Raw genomic sequence first — 19,824 nt, 5'->3', positions numbered from 1 at the left:
GACTTTTTATTATTAGCCCACGGACATGAATGTGAAGAATTTGAGGGCATGTGTTGTATGAACCTGTCGGACCATTCCACCTCGATACATGCCAAACTGAAAGAACTTCAACAGGGATTACATCAGTTGAAACAAGAAAAGGGATTAGGACTTGAAGGATGGCTTAAGGGATGGGGAATAGGCCCTTGGTTGCGAAATGTTATAATGTATGGAATTGGCTTTATGGGTATTGTTCTATTTGTATTGTTAGTGTTTCCCTGTTTTATAAATTGTATTCAACGGACAACAGAAAGAACATTTGAGAGGATGTGGCAGGCTAATATCATTTTCCAAAGAGAAAACGGGGTAAATGTGGGGAGTTTTGTGGAGACTTGGCTAGAGGAAAGAGGACATGATAGAATACAGCTGGTTAGGCAGTAAGCATTAAGCGATAGGATATTGGACTCTTGCTCAAGGATGTGAGAGCAAGAGAGTTGTATGATAACAGGATGAGAAAGCAGGAGCTTAGTTTGGGTTAAGCAGCCACAAGTATCTGGAGTATGTTGAAACAAGGGCGAAGTTTCCATCTAACTGGGAACCAATGATGAGCTTAGCTTTTGCAATATGTATGAGCCTCATTATTGTATCTATAAAAGAGTTGTATCTTTGCAAATAAAGTTGAGACTTGTTGCACTACAGGGTGGGCTTGTCTCCCGTCGTCTTCAGCAATCTCCAGCCTTACTTATTGTCCTTTTACCCTTCACATCTCAAGGCATTGCCTTCTCTAAGGCTGTTTTAATCAATTTACCAAGACTCAGTTAACCAAGCTCACATCTACTCCGTGACCTCTTTACAGCCATTCATTCCTGGGTTTCCAACATGCACATACAAAGCATCCAACAGGCTCCGCACATTTTCATCCCTCTCCACACAGGAGTTCCAGGTGTCATTTTTATTACCAAGTGAAAAAAAGAATGGAGTCTAGGTCCTTCTTCACACAAGAACCTCTCCTTGCTCAGAAAGAAGGCTTTTTCCTCTTGACATTCCCCCCCCCACCCCATAAAGTGACTCAATCCACAGATATTTCCCAACTTTCCTATCTCCAAAATGTCCTGTGCCTACCCCAGTCACTATCATTCTTTAAAGCATGGACCCCCTTCAACTTCTACATGGAGGAATGTGCCTTTTACTCTTTGGGAGGGGTTGATCTTGGCCGGCTGCCAGGGCCCACCCAGCTGCTCTCTCAATGCTCCTCCTCAACAGGACAGGGGGAAACAACAAAAGAAAAAAAAGAGGATGAAAAAGTTCCTTCAGGAAATACTCACCTGCCGGCTGCGCGGGCAGCAGGGAAATACCTGCCCAACAGCCTTTTGCCCTTTCTTAAATATGCTTGCACAGGTCCTGTGCTTTGTAGGTGTAGCTAGAAGGGGCTTGATAACACACCAATGTTTTGGCTACTGTTTAGCAGTGCTCCCCCAGCACTGTTGGCTGTCTCTCCAACCTCCCTCATCCCCCAAGTAAGCTGGTGCTGGGCAAGAGGTGGGACAGGATAGAGCCAGAACAGTCAACCCAAATTGACGAAAGAGACAGTCCGCTCTACTACAGAAGAACCCCAGCTGCACTTCAGACCCATCCTTTTCTCCCACCATATCCCTCCTCACCTCAACAGGGCCTCATCACATAGACATCAATAAAGTGCTCCAACAGGTTTTGAATGCTTCCAACACGTTGCACTCTGCCAAAACCACCCAGCATGGCATGCCTGTAGCGTCACGTACGGAATTTCCTCAAGTTTTAGCAACAGCCTCAACTGGATTTATGTACATTTGCGTGCCACTTCCAAAAAGCTAAGGGTTTGCTCCCTACAAGACGCGGGAGACTGCTAAGCGGTTCCAGCGTCACGCTTCAGATGACTGGGTAAATCATTATCTATCTATAGAACGCTGTTAACAGAACGAAACATTCCGCATACTTACGCTCCCAGGAGACTCCACTGTAACTTGCAGAACTATTACCCTCAGTAAGACACACGAGACAGAGATGATATCCCCATGCTCGATCTTTATTGTGCAACTGCTGCTCAAAGCTTTTATTACCTTCCACAGACACGCGTCACAGAAAAATCAGACATCGACAGAGGCTAGATTGACGGGCAACAGTCGAAATCCATGCAGTGGTGACGTGTACATGTGCAGCAACTCCTGCGGTGAAAAACTCTTAGCCAGGCGGCCAGCCCAACTGACGTAGACGTACATGATACACAGACTGACCATCCTCGGACCCTTCATTCACAATCTTCCGGAATCCATTGGTCAGGCCCAGGTGAGCAGCACGCTCCTTGCCAACAATCATTAAATGCCCAAGAAGCTGGAGAAAGAAGTACAAAATCATAAATGAAATAAAATAAAATGAAATAAAATAAAATAAAATAGAATAGAATAGAATAAAATAAAATAGAATAAAATGAAATGAAATGCTACACACAGAGGGAAGAGGGCAGGAAGGGAATGAACAAGAGCAGAGAACCACCCAGAGAAACCAGGTAGCCAATTCCTAGCAATTCAAACATTGTGCTTCAAATTACTGTCTGTGCTGCTGCCTGCAAATGTCCTTTTCCAAGCAAGGCTACAAAGTGCGACTGGACACACTATGGCGGGGAAGGGGGGAGGTGAAATGGGGGGGGGGGGGGTGGGAGCTATGCAATTTTTTTCAAGACAGACAGCAAGGAACTACAAAACAGCCACAGAAGCTAAGTTTGTCTCCAGGTTAAAGCCCCCATTATATCTTCAGGCAACATAGGCAATTCTGGTTTGCACCAGAAGTACATACCCAGGGATGAGCATTGCTTTATATCACTATTTTTAGTCAAAAAGCTCTATCCCATTACAAGCTAGAGGCAATCACAGAGACCCCCCCATCCCCCAAGATAGCCTACTGTGCCCTATCAAGAGGGAAAGGGCGGATGGGAAAGAGTCTGGGAAATTAGGGACTAGTTACAGGTACGGTTTAGTGTACAGAAAGCTTCGGCAGTACTTACAGATTCACCAGAATCTTCTGCTTCAGGCCACCTGATAATTGGCTCCTTAGGCATGACTAGGAAACGCTTCAGAGCTTGGGGTGAAAGATCGAGGAACACAAAGCCCCAGAGGAAGAGTAAATCGTTAAAACGCAATTGGCTTCAGAGAAAGGTAATAGCTTCAGCAATTCAACATGTCCCACTGAACTCGTACGGAAGCAGGTTACCAGAGGCCCCAAACACAAGCCAAAACATTGCTTTTTCTTACGCAATATGAATATTTTCTGTACACAAAGTACATTCACAGAGCCCCCTTTGGAAGCGAGACTCAGCGTGCAAGATAATGGGGGCAAGGAGACAGGCCCGTACTTTCAGATTAGTGACCTCCAGTACGTTTGAATTTGGGGTGATCGTTTGCTAAGCAGTTTTTCTATTTGACGTGGCCCACACAGAGGCAGGAAACAAACAGCTTAACTGAATCAGCCAACAGCTTAGTGAAGCGGAAGATCAGCAGCCACTCATTTTCCATGGTATGGCAGGAGACCAAGTACTGAACAACAGCATAGTCACAGCAAGCCTGCAAGTGCATAGCACGAGGCCGTCTTCTATACTGCACGCAAACCCCACCTTCAAACGCAGAAGACATCCCTAACTGTTAATCTTCAGCGTTTTAATAACAAAATCATACAAAATACTAACTCAAAGTAAACGCTGGTTGGGAAACGGCTGCATTTTTTCCCCTACAGTGTAAGCAGCTCACTCCAGTTCTGGTGCACCAGCATCCGTGAACCTTGCAAGCACACATGTTATCACGTCCCACTTCACCACAGAAACAGCATCTGGGAAGCTTTTGCAGCCTGCAGGATGATCGATTTCTACTTCCCCCCCCCCGCTCCGCCCGCCGAGAAAAATAATAAAAGCTGTAATTCTTTGACTTGATAAAACAGTTTAGGGGTTCAAAACAAAAGCCTGGCACAGCAGAACGGTGAAAACTCTATAATGCTATTACGAGGCGCACCAAGACTTGCATTTCTCCTATGCAGAACTAACTCATGACGGTCACTACTCGGACGTTCACTGTTTCCATCCATCCATCCATCCATCCATCCATCCACTTGGAATCGCCCAGCAGACCGCCTGCGGGTGCTTAATCTAACATTACAGGACTTTCATTCTACACGACGTAGGACCGCTCCCGTCCCTCGGCAGCAAACTTGGCGCGAGTTGCAGTGCCAAAGGGATATCACGCGGAAAACGTCTGCGGCTGCCGCAAAGTGCCTTACCTTCACAGGCTCTCCTCTACGCGCGAGCGCGCGCACACACGACACGGTGGGGCTGGGAACCGAGGCGAGCAGGGGAGCACCAACAACCCAGTACGCGCCGCGGCAACCGTGGAAAAGGTGGCGGGAGTGGGGGGCACACGGAAAAAGCGCGATGTTTTAGGGATGGTGCAGCAGAGAGCGCCGCAACCCAGAGAGGCCCCGTCCGTCCGTCCCCAGTCCCTCCACAGGGTCACCCGCCGCAACGCCGCCAACCTTCCCTGCCGCGCTGCCGGGCACCGCGCAACGCCGGTCCTCGGCTCAGAGTGCCTGCGAGCGCGGGGGCAAGGGGGACGGGGACAAGGGAAGAGGAAGCGCGCGTAGAGCAAAGCCGCGGCTACCTCCTCGTCCTCGTAGGTGACGTTGGCGGGGAAGCGCCTGGACGATGATCGTTCCGAAGACGGTACCGGCGCCACCGGGCCGCGCGGCTCGCACCCCGATGATCTCGTCAACCACTACAAGGCCCTTTGTTGCCCCCTCGCTTCCTCCACTCGGTCAGGCCCTCGGCGGCGTCCATTGGGCCGCCAGATGGCCGCCGGCCGATCCTGCGTCTCCATTGGCTGTCCCGCCTGTCATTTTCGCTTGTCCCCGCCCCTCGTCGACCCGGTGCCTACCGGCGCGCAGGAAGTTTGCGTGTCCCCGGCGCGCGGAGGGATCCAACCTGGAGGCGGGGAGAGAACACATTCGGCGAGTCCGCGGACGGATCTGCGCTGTGTAGCGCCGCGAACTCCTGGCCAGGACACGAGGTCTCAGAAGAGGCCGCCGTAGCTAGAAGTACCGTTTCTTGTTCTTTATTACCGCATCAAGTCCACCCCAAACGTGCTTGTAGCTCTTTGGTGCTGCTCCCTCCAGTCAAACGACTGCTTTTGCCAGGGCAGGGCAGGGCAGCGCAGCCCTTAACTTTTCATAACATTTTGCAGAAGCAACAGATGATGCTCAAAATTGTTCCCCAAAAGCCCCACTTCAGGGAACGAAGACATTTCTAAGCTCCACGCTTCCTGGGAGAAAATAAAATACTTAGCCCGCGTTCACCACTGGCGACCTGAGTGCTGGAGGGCAGGTCAAGATAGGATTTGCGCTAAGCTGGGTAGGAGGCTTTCAGAAAAATAGAGGATGATAGATAATCTGTCGGGTTCACCAGGCTCGGCTGCCTCTCGGTGACGACACGAATGCGAGCTGCTGGTAGGCAACAGACTTCTCTACAGAAAGTCGTCTGGACGGTAAATGGGCGCTTCGGCCACAGTCATCTCTCCTGAACGTCCAAGGTTGTGAGCTTACTTTTTACCCTCCTCTCGGGATCCTGAGCTCCGCTGTCTCATGGTCACTGCAACCAAGGCTGCCTTTGACCTTTACATCCCCAACGAGCCCCTCCTTGATTGTCAGTAGGAACACCTCTCCTGCTTGGCTCCTCCATCACTTGGGGGAGGAAGCTGTCATTGATGCACTCCAGGAACCTCCTAGATTGCATTATGCCCTGCAGTGCTGTCCTTCCAGCAGATATTGATTGGGGTGGTTGAAGTCCCCCGTAAGGACCAGGGCCTGCGAAGGCGAGGCTGCTCCTGTCTGTCTGTAGAGGGCCTCATCCGCTTGTTCTTCCTGGTCGGGTGGCCACCCACTACAAGGCTACCCTTACCCATCTTCCCTTTAATCCTCATCTTCCCAGCCTCTCCTTCCTAATGAGTCACGGGAGCCACCCCACCCCACCACGTCTCATGCTTATTCTGCTCATGCTTATTCCCCATACTGCACGCGTTACTGTACGGGCACTTCAGAGAGGGATCCCAGTGTGTTGACTCCCCAGAAAAGGCTTTGGGGGATTTTGCCATGACAACGGTGCCTCATAGCCACTGCCTTTGCTTACATGTGTATTCTGGAGGTGAGCCTGCTTAAGTCCTGTTTTGTTGATTTTGCCATCCCTTCCTGTCACATGACCACCCGCCCTTTGCTCAGCGACCCTGTTTGTCACTGCCTCTCAGGGCTGCTGGTTATTCTCTCCCTCCCCCTCCTTCTTCTTAAAGCCCTCCTAATGAGGTCAGCTTTCCTACTGGCAAAAACACCTTTGTCCCGCTTAGGGAGGTGGATCCCCTCTCTCCCAAGCATATGCTGATCCACAAACAGGGTCACAGAACCCAAAACCCTCTCGTCAGCACCAGCTCCACAGCCAATTATTGACCCCCATTATCAATGCCCTCCTCCCACCCTTTCCCCTCACCCTGGCAGGATTGAGGAGAACACCACCTGGGCCCCCATGCCCTTCACTATCTCCCTCAGAGCTCTGAGGTCATTGCTAGGGGAAACCTGGACAGTATCAAAAGCCTCTCTGGGGCCCAATTCTCAGTTTTGGGGCTCCTTTGCTACTGAAATTTCAGTTACAGAAGACGGATTGGTACCTGTGCTTCAGTCAAATCAACATTCGGTCCCCATCCTTCCCAACGAAAGGGGTGGGAACTACATCTCCTGTGGGGAGTTTTGTGGAGACTTGGCTAGAGGAAAGAGGACATGATAGAATACAGCTGGTTAGGCAGTAAGCATTAAGCGACAGGATATTGGACTCTTGCTCAAGGATGTGAGAGTAAGAGATCTGTACGATAATAGGATGAGAAAGCAGGAGCTTAGTTTGGGTTAAGCAGCCACAAGTATCTGGAGTATGTTGAAACCAGGGCGAGGTTTGCATCTAACTGGGAACCAACGATGAGCTTAGCTTTTGCAATATGTATGAGCCTGATTATTGTATCTATAAAAGAGCTGTATCTTTGCAAATAAAGTTGAGACTTGTTGCACTACAGGGTGGGCTTGTCTCCTGTCGTCTTCAGCAAATGGTGACCCCGACGTGATACACGAAGGACGTGATATACCGACTGGGCGCCACGGCGGAGCGACGAAGGGGTTCGGGTCCTATGCAGCAAGGACGGCAATAAGCATGAAAATTGGGAACACGCCGTGCCCTGGGTGACCGTATAGACGAGCCCGGCCGATACGTGCTGCCGGACCTTGAAGGGCTGCAACAGCGCGCTGACAATAATAGGTATGGAAAGGCAAGCGGCATATGATTTATTTACTGCATTCTTGCAGAAGCGGCAGATAAAGGGTATAGATCTGCAAAAAGACCTACCAGGGTTGTTAGCTTATGGGTATGCTAAGGGAGTGTTTCAGAATCCACATACAGTGCATGAATTGAGCGAATGGCGTAAATTTGGGGATTTGCTGTGGGAAGCTACCCTGGAGGACGATGAGATAGCTGAAAAGTTAGGGAAGCTTTGGAGGATAGTGCACAATGAGTTGTTGCAACATCAGGCAGAAAAGAAGGCTGCTGAGCACGCATCAGCAGCACAGAGTAAGAATAAAAACTATGAGCGTGACTGGTTCCAATCCACCCCGCTGGCTCCTACCGTCTCAAAAGTAATGCTCCCCCCCACCGCGTGTAGAGCGTGTAGCGCCGAGAGAAGCGCCGGGAGAGGCACCGACATTAGTGCCGAGAGAGGCGCCGAGAGTAGCGCCGGGAGAGGCGCCGGGAGAGATGCCGGGAGCAGTGGCGGGAGAGGCGCCGAGAGCAGCGCCGGGAGCAGCACCGAGAGTAGTGCCGGGAGCGGCGCTGAGGCGGATGATACCGAGAAAAGAGAAAAGTCAGCCACCCCACGATCCGCCAAAGTTGGCGCCTGACGGAAATGGAGGCGGGACAAAGGGGAAAAGTCAGCCGCCTCGTTGGCCACCGAAGATGAGTGATCTATGTGGAGGAGTGGCAGAAATGAGAGCTAGAAGACGGAGTCTGGTGAGGAGACGGGGGGTGGTGCGGCTACGCGGAGTAAAGAAAAAAGTTCTCTACACAAGAGTTTTTACAAAGTCAGAGAGGCGAAGGGGCTTCGGAGCAGAGCCCCCGCGGGAGAGCTGCTTCCCATTCGAGCCCAGCCCGCCGAGTTACCCCTGGGCCGACTTGCAGGGGAATGCCAAGTGGGCGGAGTCGGGCGGGGGTGCAGCGCAGGATGATCAGAGGAGAGTGGGGGAGCGCGACCCCATGTTAGACTGGGCACCATCGGGCACGAGAGGGAAGAAAAAGAAAACACGGGAGAGAGTAATACCGACTGCGCCGCCGGCGCCAGGGCCGGCACGGAGTGAGCCAGACCCCCCCCGCCCCTTCCATCCGCAGCCGCCGCCGCGCAGCCGCTTCCCGCGCCCGGTCAGTGTCTCCGGAGTGCCCCCCCATACACCGCGCGCCGACACGGCCGGCCCCAGCCCTCACGGACCGCTGGGCTCGTCCTTTCCATCCTCAATCCCTTGCCTCAAAGAGTGTAAAAACTGTTGGTAGTTATGTTATGCATTTTGCTGTAAATGTGGTGACGAATAGTAGTTTTCTTACAGTGGAAACTTTCTAAGGTGTTTTAGGTGTCAGGAATGGAACTTGGAAGAACAGAACATTTTGACATTGAGAAGCTAAAAGGTGGTTTAGGTTTTAGACTCATTGGTGAAGGGTTTTTTTTTTTTTTTGATCAGGAGTAAAAAAATGGATTTTGTCATACTGTTGATGCTTTAAGTGATTGTGGTAAATGGTTTTAGGCAATTTCAACAACCCAAGCAAAACATGTGGCTTACACTGGCCAAAGCAATCAATCAGTCTACAATATGTTTATCAATGACCACTCCAGATAATCCTTTTTCTACCTGTTTGGTGGGAGTTCCATCAGATGTGGCACAATGGCCTGTACCAAATGCATTAAAACCAAATCCCTTAGTTAAGGGTAATGGCAAAGTTGACAACTGTGATTTTCTCATTTCATGGTTGCCAATAATGACAACAGAGCCAGAGGAGTTAGAATTATTGGGATGTATAAAGATGGATTTTTGTGTTATGTTTAATTTTACCAGCAATACCAAAACATTTGGGACAGAATGTGGATCCCACCCTGGGCGTGTATAAGAACACAACATCTTGGTGCAATTATACTTCACCAAAAAGATCCAGGTCTAGTCTTGTGCCTGTACAGTTACCAAAGGGAATTTTTCTGATCTGTGGGGACCAGGCATGGCCTGGAATACCCTCGAGATTACAAAGGGGACCATGCAGTTTGGGACAACTGACGATCTTGATGCCTAATCACACAATGATTTAGAAACATCATTGTCCAAAACAATTTGTGCATGCATTTACTAGCGAATGTGATGACCATGTTACCTTTGGTCTCCCTCAGCAATAATAGCAACTAGTATATTTGCTCCAGGTGTAGGAGTATCTGCTTTATTAACTCAGCTATGCAAATTAGGATACTGGCCTAGCAAACAAAGCAACCAAACCTCAATGACATTAGAAGACTTGATTAGTAATGTAAGTAGTATTAGCCATACAACTTTGCAACATAGACCTGCTAGAGATTTTACCTTTAGCGCAAGTATAATAACTTTGTCAGGTGTGGGGTTTTTTCAGTGGATAAGAAGAAGCTTACCAGGCATGAGTTGCTAAACTAATGTGCAGATTGACCTTGAGCTGCTCTCGACTGTGAGAAACGAAGAAGCAAAAATACATACGAGATAACAACTTCGAGCAAGGAGGAGGCTGAGGCAGCGTGTGAAACTGCAAGGCTTGTCACAGAAAACTACAGCTGGCTTTTAGAGAAAGGACCAATTAGAAGTACTATAAACACGCTAGCTTTGCTGCTGATTATGGAGGTCTGATGCTTGTTAGTAAAATTTGAGTTATTAAAAACAGTGGAGCGGGCTGCCCGGAGGGGTCATGGACATACCAGCTATCCCCATGCACTGAGCCACGGTATCCCTCACACTAGCCAGAGACAGGCGGTCGTTAAATGCACTCACACTACTTTAAAAGTACAGCTCAACCGTCTTAGGGAGGGGGAGAGCATGGGGCGTAGAAGATATAACGGTCTACTGAGTCTCTCTTGCAGATTGACGTGTTTCTCGGAGTGCTCGCCGTGATGCAGATCAAGATGGAGTCAAGATTGAATAGTGAAGTGGAACACGACCAGCACCTGATCATATCTTCCTGCAATTGGCTCAGCTAGCATATGTGCTGGGCAGACACGTTATGTATCAGCCCGTGCCACAGGACACTGGAGTCATCGAGCATAAGGAGGGGGAGATGTGGTAGGCGTCCGGAAGATCTCGGGTTGTAACGTGAGAGGTGGAAGGTACAGAAGAGGTGGGCACGGGGTGGAGTGAGAGGAGGTGCTGGTGGTGGCAGATGTGAGCACATGGTGTAAACAAGGGGTTGAAGTTTGGCAGATGGATGTCACTCATGTGGCAGAGTTTGGAAGACTAAAATATGTGCATGTAACCATAGACACATGGAGCAAATTCGTTTGGGCAACAGCACAGATAGGGGAGAGGGCCATACATGTGGAGCGTCATTTATATAGTTGTTTTGCAATAATGGGAATTCCTCAGAAAATAAAGACAGACAATGGGCCGGCCTATATAAGTAGAAGCATAGAACAGTTTATGAGGCAATGGGGAGTTAAACATGTAGCAGGGATTCCCCATTCCCCCACAGGACAGGCCATAATAGAAAGAGCTAATGGGACTCTAAAAAGATATCTTGGTAAATATGGGGATGTTAAAGATCCGCATATGAAATTGTTAAAGGCCTTATTTGTTATGAACCACCTGTGTGTGTTTGGGGAACAGAAGCTACCACCTGTAATAATACATCATAATCCAAAGGCACAAAAGGAGAGAAAGAAAGAAATATGGGTTAAATATCGTGACCCTAAAACAGGGATATGGCAGCCTCCGGCCAAAGTATTATACCGGGGACGTGGGTATTTGTGTGTTGACTCTCCCACAGGATCCATTTGGGTGCCAGCCAGGTGGACAAGAGCTGTCCTTGAAGCTGCGGAGATCAAACCATCTGACGAAAAAGGTCAGGAAGAGATTGGAGAATAAATACACCCTCGTCTTGCGGTCATTGGAGGACCGGCTAACAATCAAAAGACTGAAGGTTATATAACAAAAAGACAGTGAACTTAATGAATAATAATGAGGTGTTTTGTTATAACCATAGCTTTTAGTGTAACTATAATTGCTAACAGCTTGACGCATTTTAATCAGCCTAGAGATAATATTTGGATAACCTTTGCTAATCAAACTGGTCAATCATCTCTTTGTCTTAGTTTGGGAGGGGTTACTAATCCTTTTAAAACCTGTTTGATAGGATTGCCTGTGTGGAATCCGGAGGAATTTTGTGGACTAGTAGACAATAACACCTTGTGTAATAGGACGGGGCTGAACACAATTAGCGATGATCACAGGATGATGATGGGAAACGTCAATGTGAGATAATTAAGTCCCTTAATACCACATTAGCCTCACCCCCTGAGGAAACAGACTTGTTTGGAAGTGCCAATGCAAGCTTTGGTACTAATGGAACTGGGGGAAAATTGGATAAGTTTTATGCCACTGGATATCCATGACTTTAATAGAAATCAAAAATATTGGGCCACCTTAGACTCTTCTTTGAAGTCAGAAACGGTATTTAAGCAATTGTATTCCAGATGTAATGTCTCTAGTATTACATCACCGAAGAAATTGCCCACGGGAATATTTTTAATCTGTGGAGAAAGGGCCTGGAACGGAATACCAGTAAATCCCCCGGGTGGACCCTGTTATTTGGGGAAACTCTCTTTATTCTACCCTAACTTAACCACGCTGATGCAGCTTGCTGACCATAATAAAAGCTCCCGCAAAAAACGTAGTTATTATGAGTTTGATTGTACTGATATTGGTCCCCCACGATTTTGGAGTGAACTGAAGCAAGTCATAGTTGCCACTCTTTTTGCCAGGAGGAGCAGCCAATAAGGCCATGAACTTGGCTAAACAGTTAGGATGTTGGACTAAAGATGAGTTAAATAAAACTTCAGAAATGATTGATATGTTAACAGCTGACGTTCAAAGTGTAAATCATGCGGTGTTACAAAATAGAGCTGCCATAGACTTTTTATTATTAGCCCACGGACATGAATGTGAAGAATTTGAGGGCATGTGTTGTATGAACCTGTCGGACCATTCCACCTCGATACATGCCAAACTGAAAGAACTTCAACAGGGATTACATCAGTTGAAACAAGAAAAGGGATTAGGACTTGAAGGATGGCTTAAGGGATGGGGAATAGGCCCTTGGTTGCGAAATGTTATAATGTATGGAATTGGCTTTATGGGTATTGTTCTATTTGTATTGTTAGTGTTTCCCTGTTTTATAAATTGTATTCAACGGACAATAGAAAGAACATTTGAGAGGATGTGGCAGGCTAATATCATTTTCCAAAGAGAAAACGGGGTAAATGTGGGGAGTTTTGTGGAGACTTGGCTAGAGGAAAGAGGACATGATAGAATACAGCTGGTTAGGCAGTAAGCATTAAGCGATAGGATATTGGACTCTTGCTCAAGGATGTGAGAGCAAGAGAGTTGTATGATAACAGGATGAGAAAGCAGGAGCTTAGTTTGGGTTAAGCAGCCACAAGTATCTGGAGTATGTTGAAACAAGGGCGAAGTTTCCATCTAACTGGGAACCAATGATGAGCTTAGCTTTTGCAATATGTATGAGCCTCATTATTGTATCTATAAAAGAGTTGTATCTTTGCAAATAAAGTTGAGACTTGTTGCACTACAGGGTGGGCTTGTCTCCCGTCGTCTTCAGCAATCTCCAGCCTTACTTATTGTCCTTTTACCCTTCACATCTCAAGGCATTGCCTTCTCTAAGGCTGTTTTAATCAATTTACCAAGACTCAGTTAACCAAGCTCACATCTACTCCGTGACCTCTTTACAGCCATTCATTCCTGGGTTTCCAACATGCACATACAAAGCATCCAACAGGCTCCGCACATTTTCATCCCTCTCCACACAGGAGTTCCAGGTGTCATTTTTATTACCAAGTGAAAAAAAGAATGGAGTCTAGGTCCTTCTTCACACAAGAACCTCTCCTTGCTCAGAAAGAAGGCTTTTTCCTCTTGACATTCCCCCCCCCACCCCATAAAGTGACTCAATCCACAGATATTTCCCAACTTTCCTATCTCCAAAATGTCCTGTGCCTACCCCAGTCACTATCATTCTTTAAACCACCGACCCCCTTCAACTTCTACATGGAGGAATGTGCCTTTTACTCTTTGGGAGGGGTTGATCTTGGCCGGCTGCCAGGGCCCACCCAGCTGCTCTCTCAATGCTCCTCCTCAACAGGACAGGGGGAAACAACAAAAGAAAAAAAAGAGGATGAAAAAGTTCCTTCAGGAAATACTCACCTGCCGGCTGCGCGGGCAGCAGGGAAATACCTGCCCAACAGCCTTTTGCCCATATGCTTGCACAGGTGCTGTGCTTTGTAGGTGTAGCTAGAAGGGGCTTGATAACACACCAATGTTTTAGCTACTGTTTAGCAGTGCTTCCCCAGCACTGTTGGCTGTCTCTCCAACCTCCCCCACCCCCCAAGTAAGCTGGTGCTGGGCAAGAGGTGGGACAGGATAGAGCCAGAACAGTCAACCCAAATTGACGAAAGAGACAGTCCGCTCTACTACAGAAGCACCCCAGCTGCACTTCAGACCCATCCTTTTCTCCCACCATATCCCTCCTCACCTCAACGGGGCCTCATCACATAGACATCGATAAAGTGCTCCAACAGGTTTTGGATGCTTCCAACACGTTGCACTCTGCCGAAACCACCCAGCATGGCATGCCTGTAGCGTCACGTACGGAATTTCCTCAAGTTTTAGCAACAGCCTCCACTGGATTTATGTACATTTGCGTGCCACTTCCAAAAAGCTAAGGGTTTGCTCCCTACAAGACGCGGGAGACTGCTAAGCGGTTCCAGTGTCAAGCTTCAGATGACTGGGTAAATCATTATCTATCTATAGAACGCTGTTAACAGAATGAAACATTCTGCATACTTACGCTCCCAGGAGACTCCACTGTAACTTGCAGAACTATTTCCCTCAGTAAGACACACGAGACAGAGATGATATCCCCATGCTCGATCTTTATTGTGCAACTGCTGCTCAGAACTTTTATTACCTTCCACAGACACGCGTCACAGAAAAATCAGACATCGACAGAGGCTAGATTGACGGGCAACAGTCGAAATCCATGCAGTGGCGACGTGTACATGTGCAGCAACTCCTGCGGTGAAAAACTCTTAGCCAGGCGACCAGCCCAACTGACGTAGACGTACGTGATTCACAGACTGACCATCCTCCAGCCCTTCATTCACAACCCTCCGGAATCCATTGGTCAGGCCCAGGTGAGCATCATGCTCCTTGCCAACAATCATTAAATGCCCAAGAAGCTGGAGAAAGAAGTACAAAACAATAAATGAAATAAAATAAAATAAAATAAAATAAAATAAAATAAAATAAAATGCGAAACACAAAGAGGGGAGAGGGCAGGAAGGGAAGGAACGAGAGCAGCGAACCACTCGGACAAACCAGGTAGTCAATTCCTAGCAATTCAAACATTGTGCTTCAAATCACTGTCTGTGCTGCTGCCTGCAAATGTCCTTTTCCAAGGAGGCTACAAAGTGCGACTGGGCACACTATGGTGGGGAAGGGGGGAGGTGAAATGAGGGGGGAGGGGGTGGGAGCTATGCAATTTTTTTCAAGCCAGACAGTAAGGAACTACAAAACAGCCACAGAAGCTAAGTTTGTCTCCAGGTTAAAGTCCCCATCATATCTTCAGGCAACATAGGCAAATCTGGTGGAAAAGAACATTTAGGCTGCCTTTTGCATTGGTTATACAGAGTCTTTGAACTCCGCTTTCACGACTAACAGTGAAGCGTCTGGCGCCTCTCTACCAGCTTTGCCCTTCCTTACCCCTGACCTGCCGAAAACCCCAATCCCTCTTCGCCTTGTCAGGAGAAGTACTACTACTCTCCTCTAAACCATGACGATGGGCATGCTTTACATCACTACTTTTAGTCAAAAAGCTCTACTCCATTACAAGCTAGAGGCAACCACACAGACCCCCCCATCCCCCAAAATAGCCTACTGTGTCCTATCAAGAGGAAAAGGGGGGATGGGAAAGAGTCTGGGAAATTAGGGACTAGTTACAGATACGGTTTAGCGTACAGAAAGCTTCGGCAGTACTTACAGATTCACCACAATCTTCTGCTTCAGGCCACCTGATAATTGGCTCCTTAGGCATGACTAGGAAACGCTTCAGAGCTTGGGGTGAAAGACTGAGGAACACAAGGCCCCGGAGGAAGAGTAAACTGTTAAAACGCAATTGGCTTCAGAGAAAGGTAATACCTTCAGCAATTCAACATGTCCCACTGAACTCGTACGGAAGCAGGTTACCAGAGGCCCCAAAAACAAGCCAAAACGTTGCTTTTTCTTACGCAATATGAATACTTTCTGTACACAAAGTACATTCACAGAGTCCCCTTTGGAAGCGAGACTCAGCGTGCAATATGATGGGGGCAAGGAGACAGGCCAGTGCTTTCAGATTAGTGACCTCCAGTACGTTTGAATTTGGAGTGATCATTTGCTAAGCAGTTTTTCTATTTGACGTGGTCCACACAGAGGCAGGAAACAAATAGCTTAACTGAATCAGTCAACAACTTAGTGAAGCGGAAGTTCAGCAGCCACTCATTTTCCATGGTATGGCAGGAGATCAAGTATAGAACAAAAGCATAATCACAGCAAGCCTGCAAGTGCCTGGCACAGCAGAGCGGTAAAAACTCTATAATGCTATTACGAGGCGCACCAAGACTTGCATTTCTCCTATGCAGAACTAACTCATGACGGTCACTACTCGGACGTTGTCTGTTTCCATCCATCCATCCATCCATCCATCCACTTGGAATCCCCCAGCAGACCGTCTGCGGGTGCTTAATCTAACATTACAGGACTTTCATCCTACACGACTTAAGACCGCTCCCGTCCCTCGGCAGCAAACTTGGCGCGACTTGCAGTGCCAAAGGGAAATCACGCGGAAAACGTCTGCGGCTGCCGCAAAGTGCCTTACCTTCAGAGGCTCTCCTCTACGCGCGCGCGCGCGCACACACGACACGGTGGGGCTGGGAACCGAGGACGGCAGGGCAGCACCAGCAACCCAGTACGCGCCGCGGCAGCCGTGGAAAATGTGGCGGGAGTGGGTGGCACACGGAAAAAGCGCGATGGTTTAGGGATGGTGCAGCAGAGAGCGCCGCAACCCAGAGAGGCCCCGTCCGTCCGTCCCCAGTCCCTCCACAGGGTCACCCGCCGCAACGCCGCCAACCATCCCTGCCGCGCTGCCGGGCACCGCGCAACGCCGGTCCTCGGCTCAGAGTGCCTGCGAGCGCGGGGGCAAGGGGGACGGGGACAAGGGAAGAGGAAGCGCGCGCAGAGCAAAGTCACGGCTACCTCCTCGTCCTCGTAGGTGACGTTGGCGGGGAAGCGCCTGGACGATGATCGTTCCGAAGACGGTACCGGCGCCACCGGGCAGCGCGGCTCGCACCCCGATGATCTCGTCAACCACTACAAGGCCCTTTGTCGCCCCCGCGCTTCCTCCACTCGGCCAGGCCCTCGGCGGCGTCCATTGGGACGCCAGATGGCCGCCGGCCGATCCTGCGTCTCCATTGGCTGTCTCGCCTGTCGTTTTCGCTTGTCCCCGCCCCTCGTCGGCCCGGTGCCTACCGGCGCGCAGGGAGTTTGCGTGTCCCCGGCGCGCGGAGGGATCCAACCTGGAGGCGGGGAGAGAACACATTCGGCGAGTCCGCGGACGGATCCGCTCTGTGTAGCGCCGCGAACCCCTGGCCAGGACACGAGGTCTCAGAAGAGGCCACCGTAGCTAGAAGTACCGTTTCTTGTTCTTTATTACCGCATCAAGTCCATCCCAAACGTGCTTGTAGCTCTTTGGTGCTGCTCCCTCCAGTCAAACGACTGCTTTTGCCAGGGCAGGGCAGCGCAGCGAAGGCCTTAACTTTTCAGAACATTTCCCAGAAGCAACAGAAGTTGCTCTAAATTGTTCCCCAAAAGCCCCGCTTCAGGGAACGCAGACATTTCTAAGCTCGACATTTCCTGGGAGAAAATAAAATACTTAGCCTGCGTTCACCACTGGCGGCCTGAGGGCTGGAGGGCAGGTCAAGATAGGATTTGCGCTAAGCTGGGTAGGAGGCTTTCAGAAAAATAGAGGATAGATAATCTGTCGGGTTCACCAGGCTCAGCTGCCTCTCGGGGAGGCCACAAATGCGAGCTGCTGGTAGGCAACAGACTTCTCTACAGAAAGTCGTCTGGACGGCAAATGGGCACTTCGGCGCCTCTCAGTAGGGAATCGCCAATTACTAAAATCCTTACGTGCTTCTCTGGTGGCCCTGGTTCTCATGCGAGTGGGTGGTTGGGACAGCTTTGCACGGTCGGCTTGTCCTGGCTCCTGTCCCTTACTCACATGCTCTTCAGTCTCCAACCCCAGGGCGTCCTGTCTGTTACGTAGGGACACTTCAGGACATGGGGGAGGGTTCTTCCTTCCACCCCGAGCAACGACAAGCATCCAGTGTCCTTCAACTCCTGAGTTACTTGTGTCAAGTCACCTCGAGGTTGGCTTCAGGCTCTTGCGCAGTCTTAGGGGAGGCTGCCGCTCAGCCTGAGGCAGTGTACAATATGACATAGCGATCTCCTCCTCACGTTCCTGGATACCGTGCTGCTTGTCAAGCTCCTCTTGTAACGTAGCTACTTCTCCAAGGAGATCTTCCAGCTGGGCACGCTTGTAGCTATGACATCCACCGCTGCCTTCCGGCGCTAGGGGGGCTTCCAGGTACCGACGCTCCATGCAGCGCGAGGTCTAGACAGCTATATCAGTCCCTGGGAGGTCTGTTTGGGGACAGACGTCGGCATAGGTAGGCCGTAGTGCTTCCGTTTAGTTTGCAGCCACAGCCGTGCAGTTGGGGCAGGTGGACACCATTTTTCCTTCAGCGGGTCGCCTCGAAGTCCCAGGACGGAAGAGAAAGGGCGGCACGTACCAGCAGGGGGGGAAGGGAGAGAAGCGGCCGCTGCAGTCCCACAGCCTTTTCCATGTCCTGTGTCACCAGGTCCCCCTGCCTCATTCAGCAGAGGGCCCACGTTTTACACCGCCTTCCTTTTGTCACCTATGTACTTATAGAAGCCCTTCTTGTTGTCTTTGACATCCCTTGCCAGATTCAAATCCAGTTGGGAATTCCAGCTCTCCTAATCTCAGCCCTGCATGCTCGGACCAATGTCTCTGTATTCTCCCCAGGTGACCCGTCCTTGCTTCCACCCTTGGCAGGCTTCCTTTTTTTTGTCCTCGAGTTTGGCCAGGAGCTCCTTGCTCATCCACGCAGGCCTCCTGGCATTTTTGCTCGACTTCCTGTTCGTTGGGACGGGCTGCTCTTGAGCTCGGAGGAGGTGACCCCTCCAATATTCACCAGCTTTCTGGGGCCTCTCTTCCCTCCAGGGCCTGATCCCTCGGGACGCTTCAGAGCAGATGCCTGAAGAGGCCACAGTCGTCTCTCCTGAACGTCCAAGGTTGTGAGCTTACTTTTTACCCACCTCTCGGGATCCTGAGCTCCGCTGTCTCATGGTCACTGCAGCCAAGGCTGCCTTTGACCTTCACATCCCCAACGAGCCCTTCCTTGATGGTCAGTAGGAGGCTCAGCAGAACACCTCTCCTCCTTGGCTCCTCCATCACTTGGGGGAGGAAGCTGTCATTGATGCACTCCAGGAACCTCCTAGATTGCATTATGCCCTGCAGCGCTATCCTTCCAGCAGATATTGATTGGGGTGAAGTCCCCCGTAAGGACCAGGGCCTGCGAAGGCGAGGCTGCTCCTGTCTGTCTGTAGAGGGCCTCATCCGCTTGTTCTTCCTGGTCGGGTGGCAACCCACTACAAGGCCACCTTACCCGTCTTCCCTTTAATCCTCATCTTCCCAGCCTCTCCTTCCTAATGAGTCACAGGAGCCACCCCACCCCACCACGTCTCCGTGATCCCAACAAGATCGTAGCCCTGCAACTGCACACGCATCTCTGACTGCTCATGCTTATTCCCCATACTGCACGTGTTACTGTACAGGCACTTCAGAGAGGCACCCCATCGTGTTGACTCCCCAGAAAAGGCTTTGGGGGATTTTGCCACGACGACGGTGCCTCGTAGGCCCTGCCTTTGCTTACATGTGAATGCTGGAGGTGAGCCTGCTTAAGTCCTGTTTTGTTGATTTTGCCATCCCTTCCTGTCACATGACCGATCGCCCGCCCTTTGCTCTGTGACCCTGTTTGTCACTTCCTCTCAGGGCTGCTGGTTATTCTCTCCCTCCCGCTCCTCCTTCTTACTTTAAAGCCCTCCTAATGAGGTCAGCTTTCCTACTGGCAAAAACACCTTTGTCCCGCTTAGGGAGGCGGATCCCCTCTCTCCCAAGCATATGCTGATCCACAAACAGGGTCACAGAACCCAAAACCCTCTCGTCAGCACCAGCTCCACAGCCAATTATTGACCCCCATTATCAATGCCCTCCTCCCACCCTTTCCCCTCACCCTGGCAGGATTGAGGAGAACACCACCTGGACCCCCATGCCCTTCACTATTGCCCTCAGAGCTC

General features: G+C 49.9%; 1 protein-coding gene and 2 long non-coding RNA genes across 3 annotated transcripts; all 3 read right to left on the bottom strand.

Annotated features, from left to right (window-relative positions):
- Nucleotides 1–2,020: 2,020 nt before the first annotated feature.
- Nucleotides 2,021–2,339, bottom strand: LOC133628501 (uncharacterized). Its single transcript, XR_009820729.1, has 2 exons — nucleotides 2,250–2,339; nucleotides 2,021–2,180 (listed from the first exon to the last, which is right to left on the bottom strand). It is a non-coding gene; the product is annotated as an uncharacterized LOC133628501 (long non-coding RNA).
- On the bottom strand, nucleotides 2,333–4,875 carry LOC133628500 (uncharacterized). Its single transcript, XR_009820728.1, has 3 exons — nucleotides 4,656–4,875; nucleotides 3,017–3,090; nucleotides 2,333–2,346 (listed from the first exon to the last, which is right to left on the bottom strand). It is a non-coding gene; the product is annotated as an uncharacterized LOC133628500 (long non-coding RNA).
- A 9,387-nt stretch (nucleotides 4,876–14,262) lies between these two features.
- LOC133628624 (adenosine 5'-monophosphoramidase HINT2-like) lies at nucleotides 14,263–18,046 on the bottom strand. The gene is made up of 4 exons (XM_062017040.1): nucleotides 17,808–18,046; nucleotides 16,642–16,961; nucleotides 15,389–15,462; nucleotides 14,263–14,588 (listed from the first exon to the last, which is right to left on the bottom strand). Exons 1-4 carry the CDS (start codon nucleotides 18,044–18,046, stop codon nucleotides 14,439–14,441), a joined length of 783 nt encoding a protein of 260 aa, XP_061873024.1. The 3' UTR covers nucleotides 14,263–14,438.
- Nucleotides 18,047–19,824: the final 1,778 nt, after the last annotated feature.

This window comes from Colius striatus, chromosome W (genome assembly GCF_028858725.1).
Source record: "Colius striatus isolate bColStr4 chromosome W, bColStr4.1.hap1, whole genome shotgun sequence".
NCBI classification, from domain to species: Eukaryota; Metazoa; Chordata; class Aves; order Coliiformes; family Coliidae; genus Colius; species Colius striatus.
This window is presented reverse-complemented; position numbering and strand designations above follow the sequence as displayed.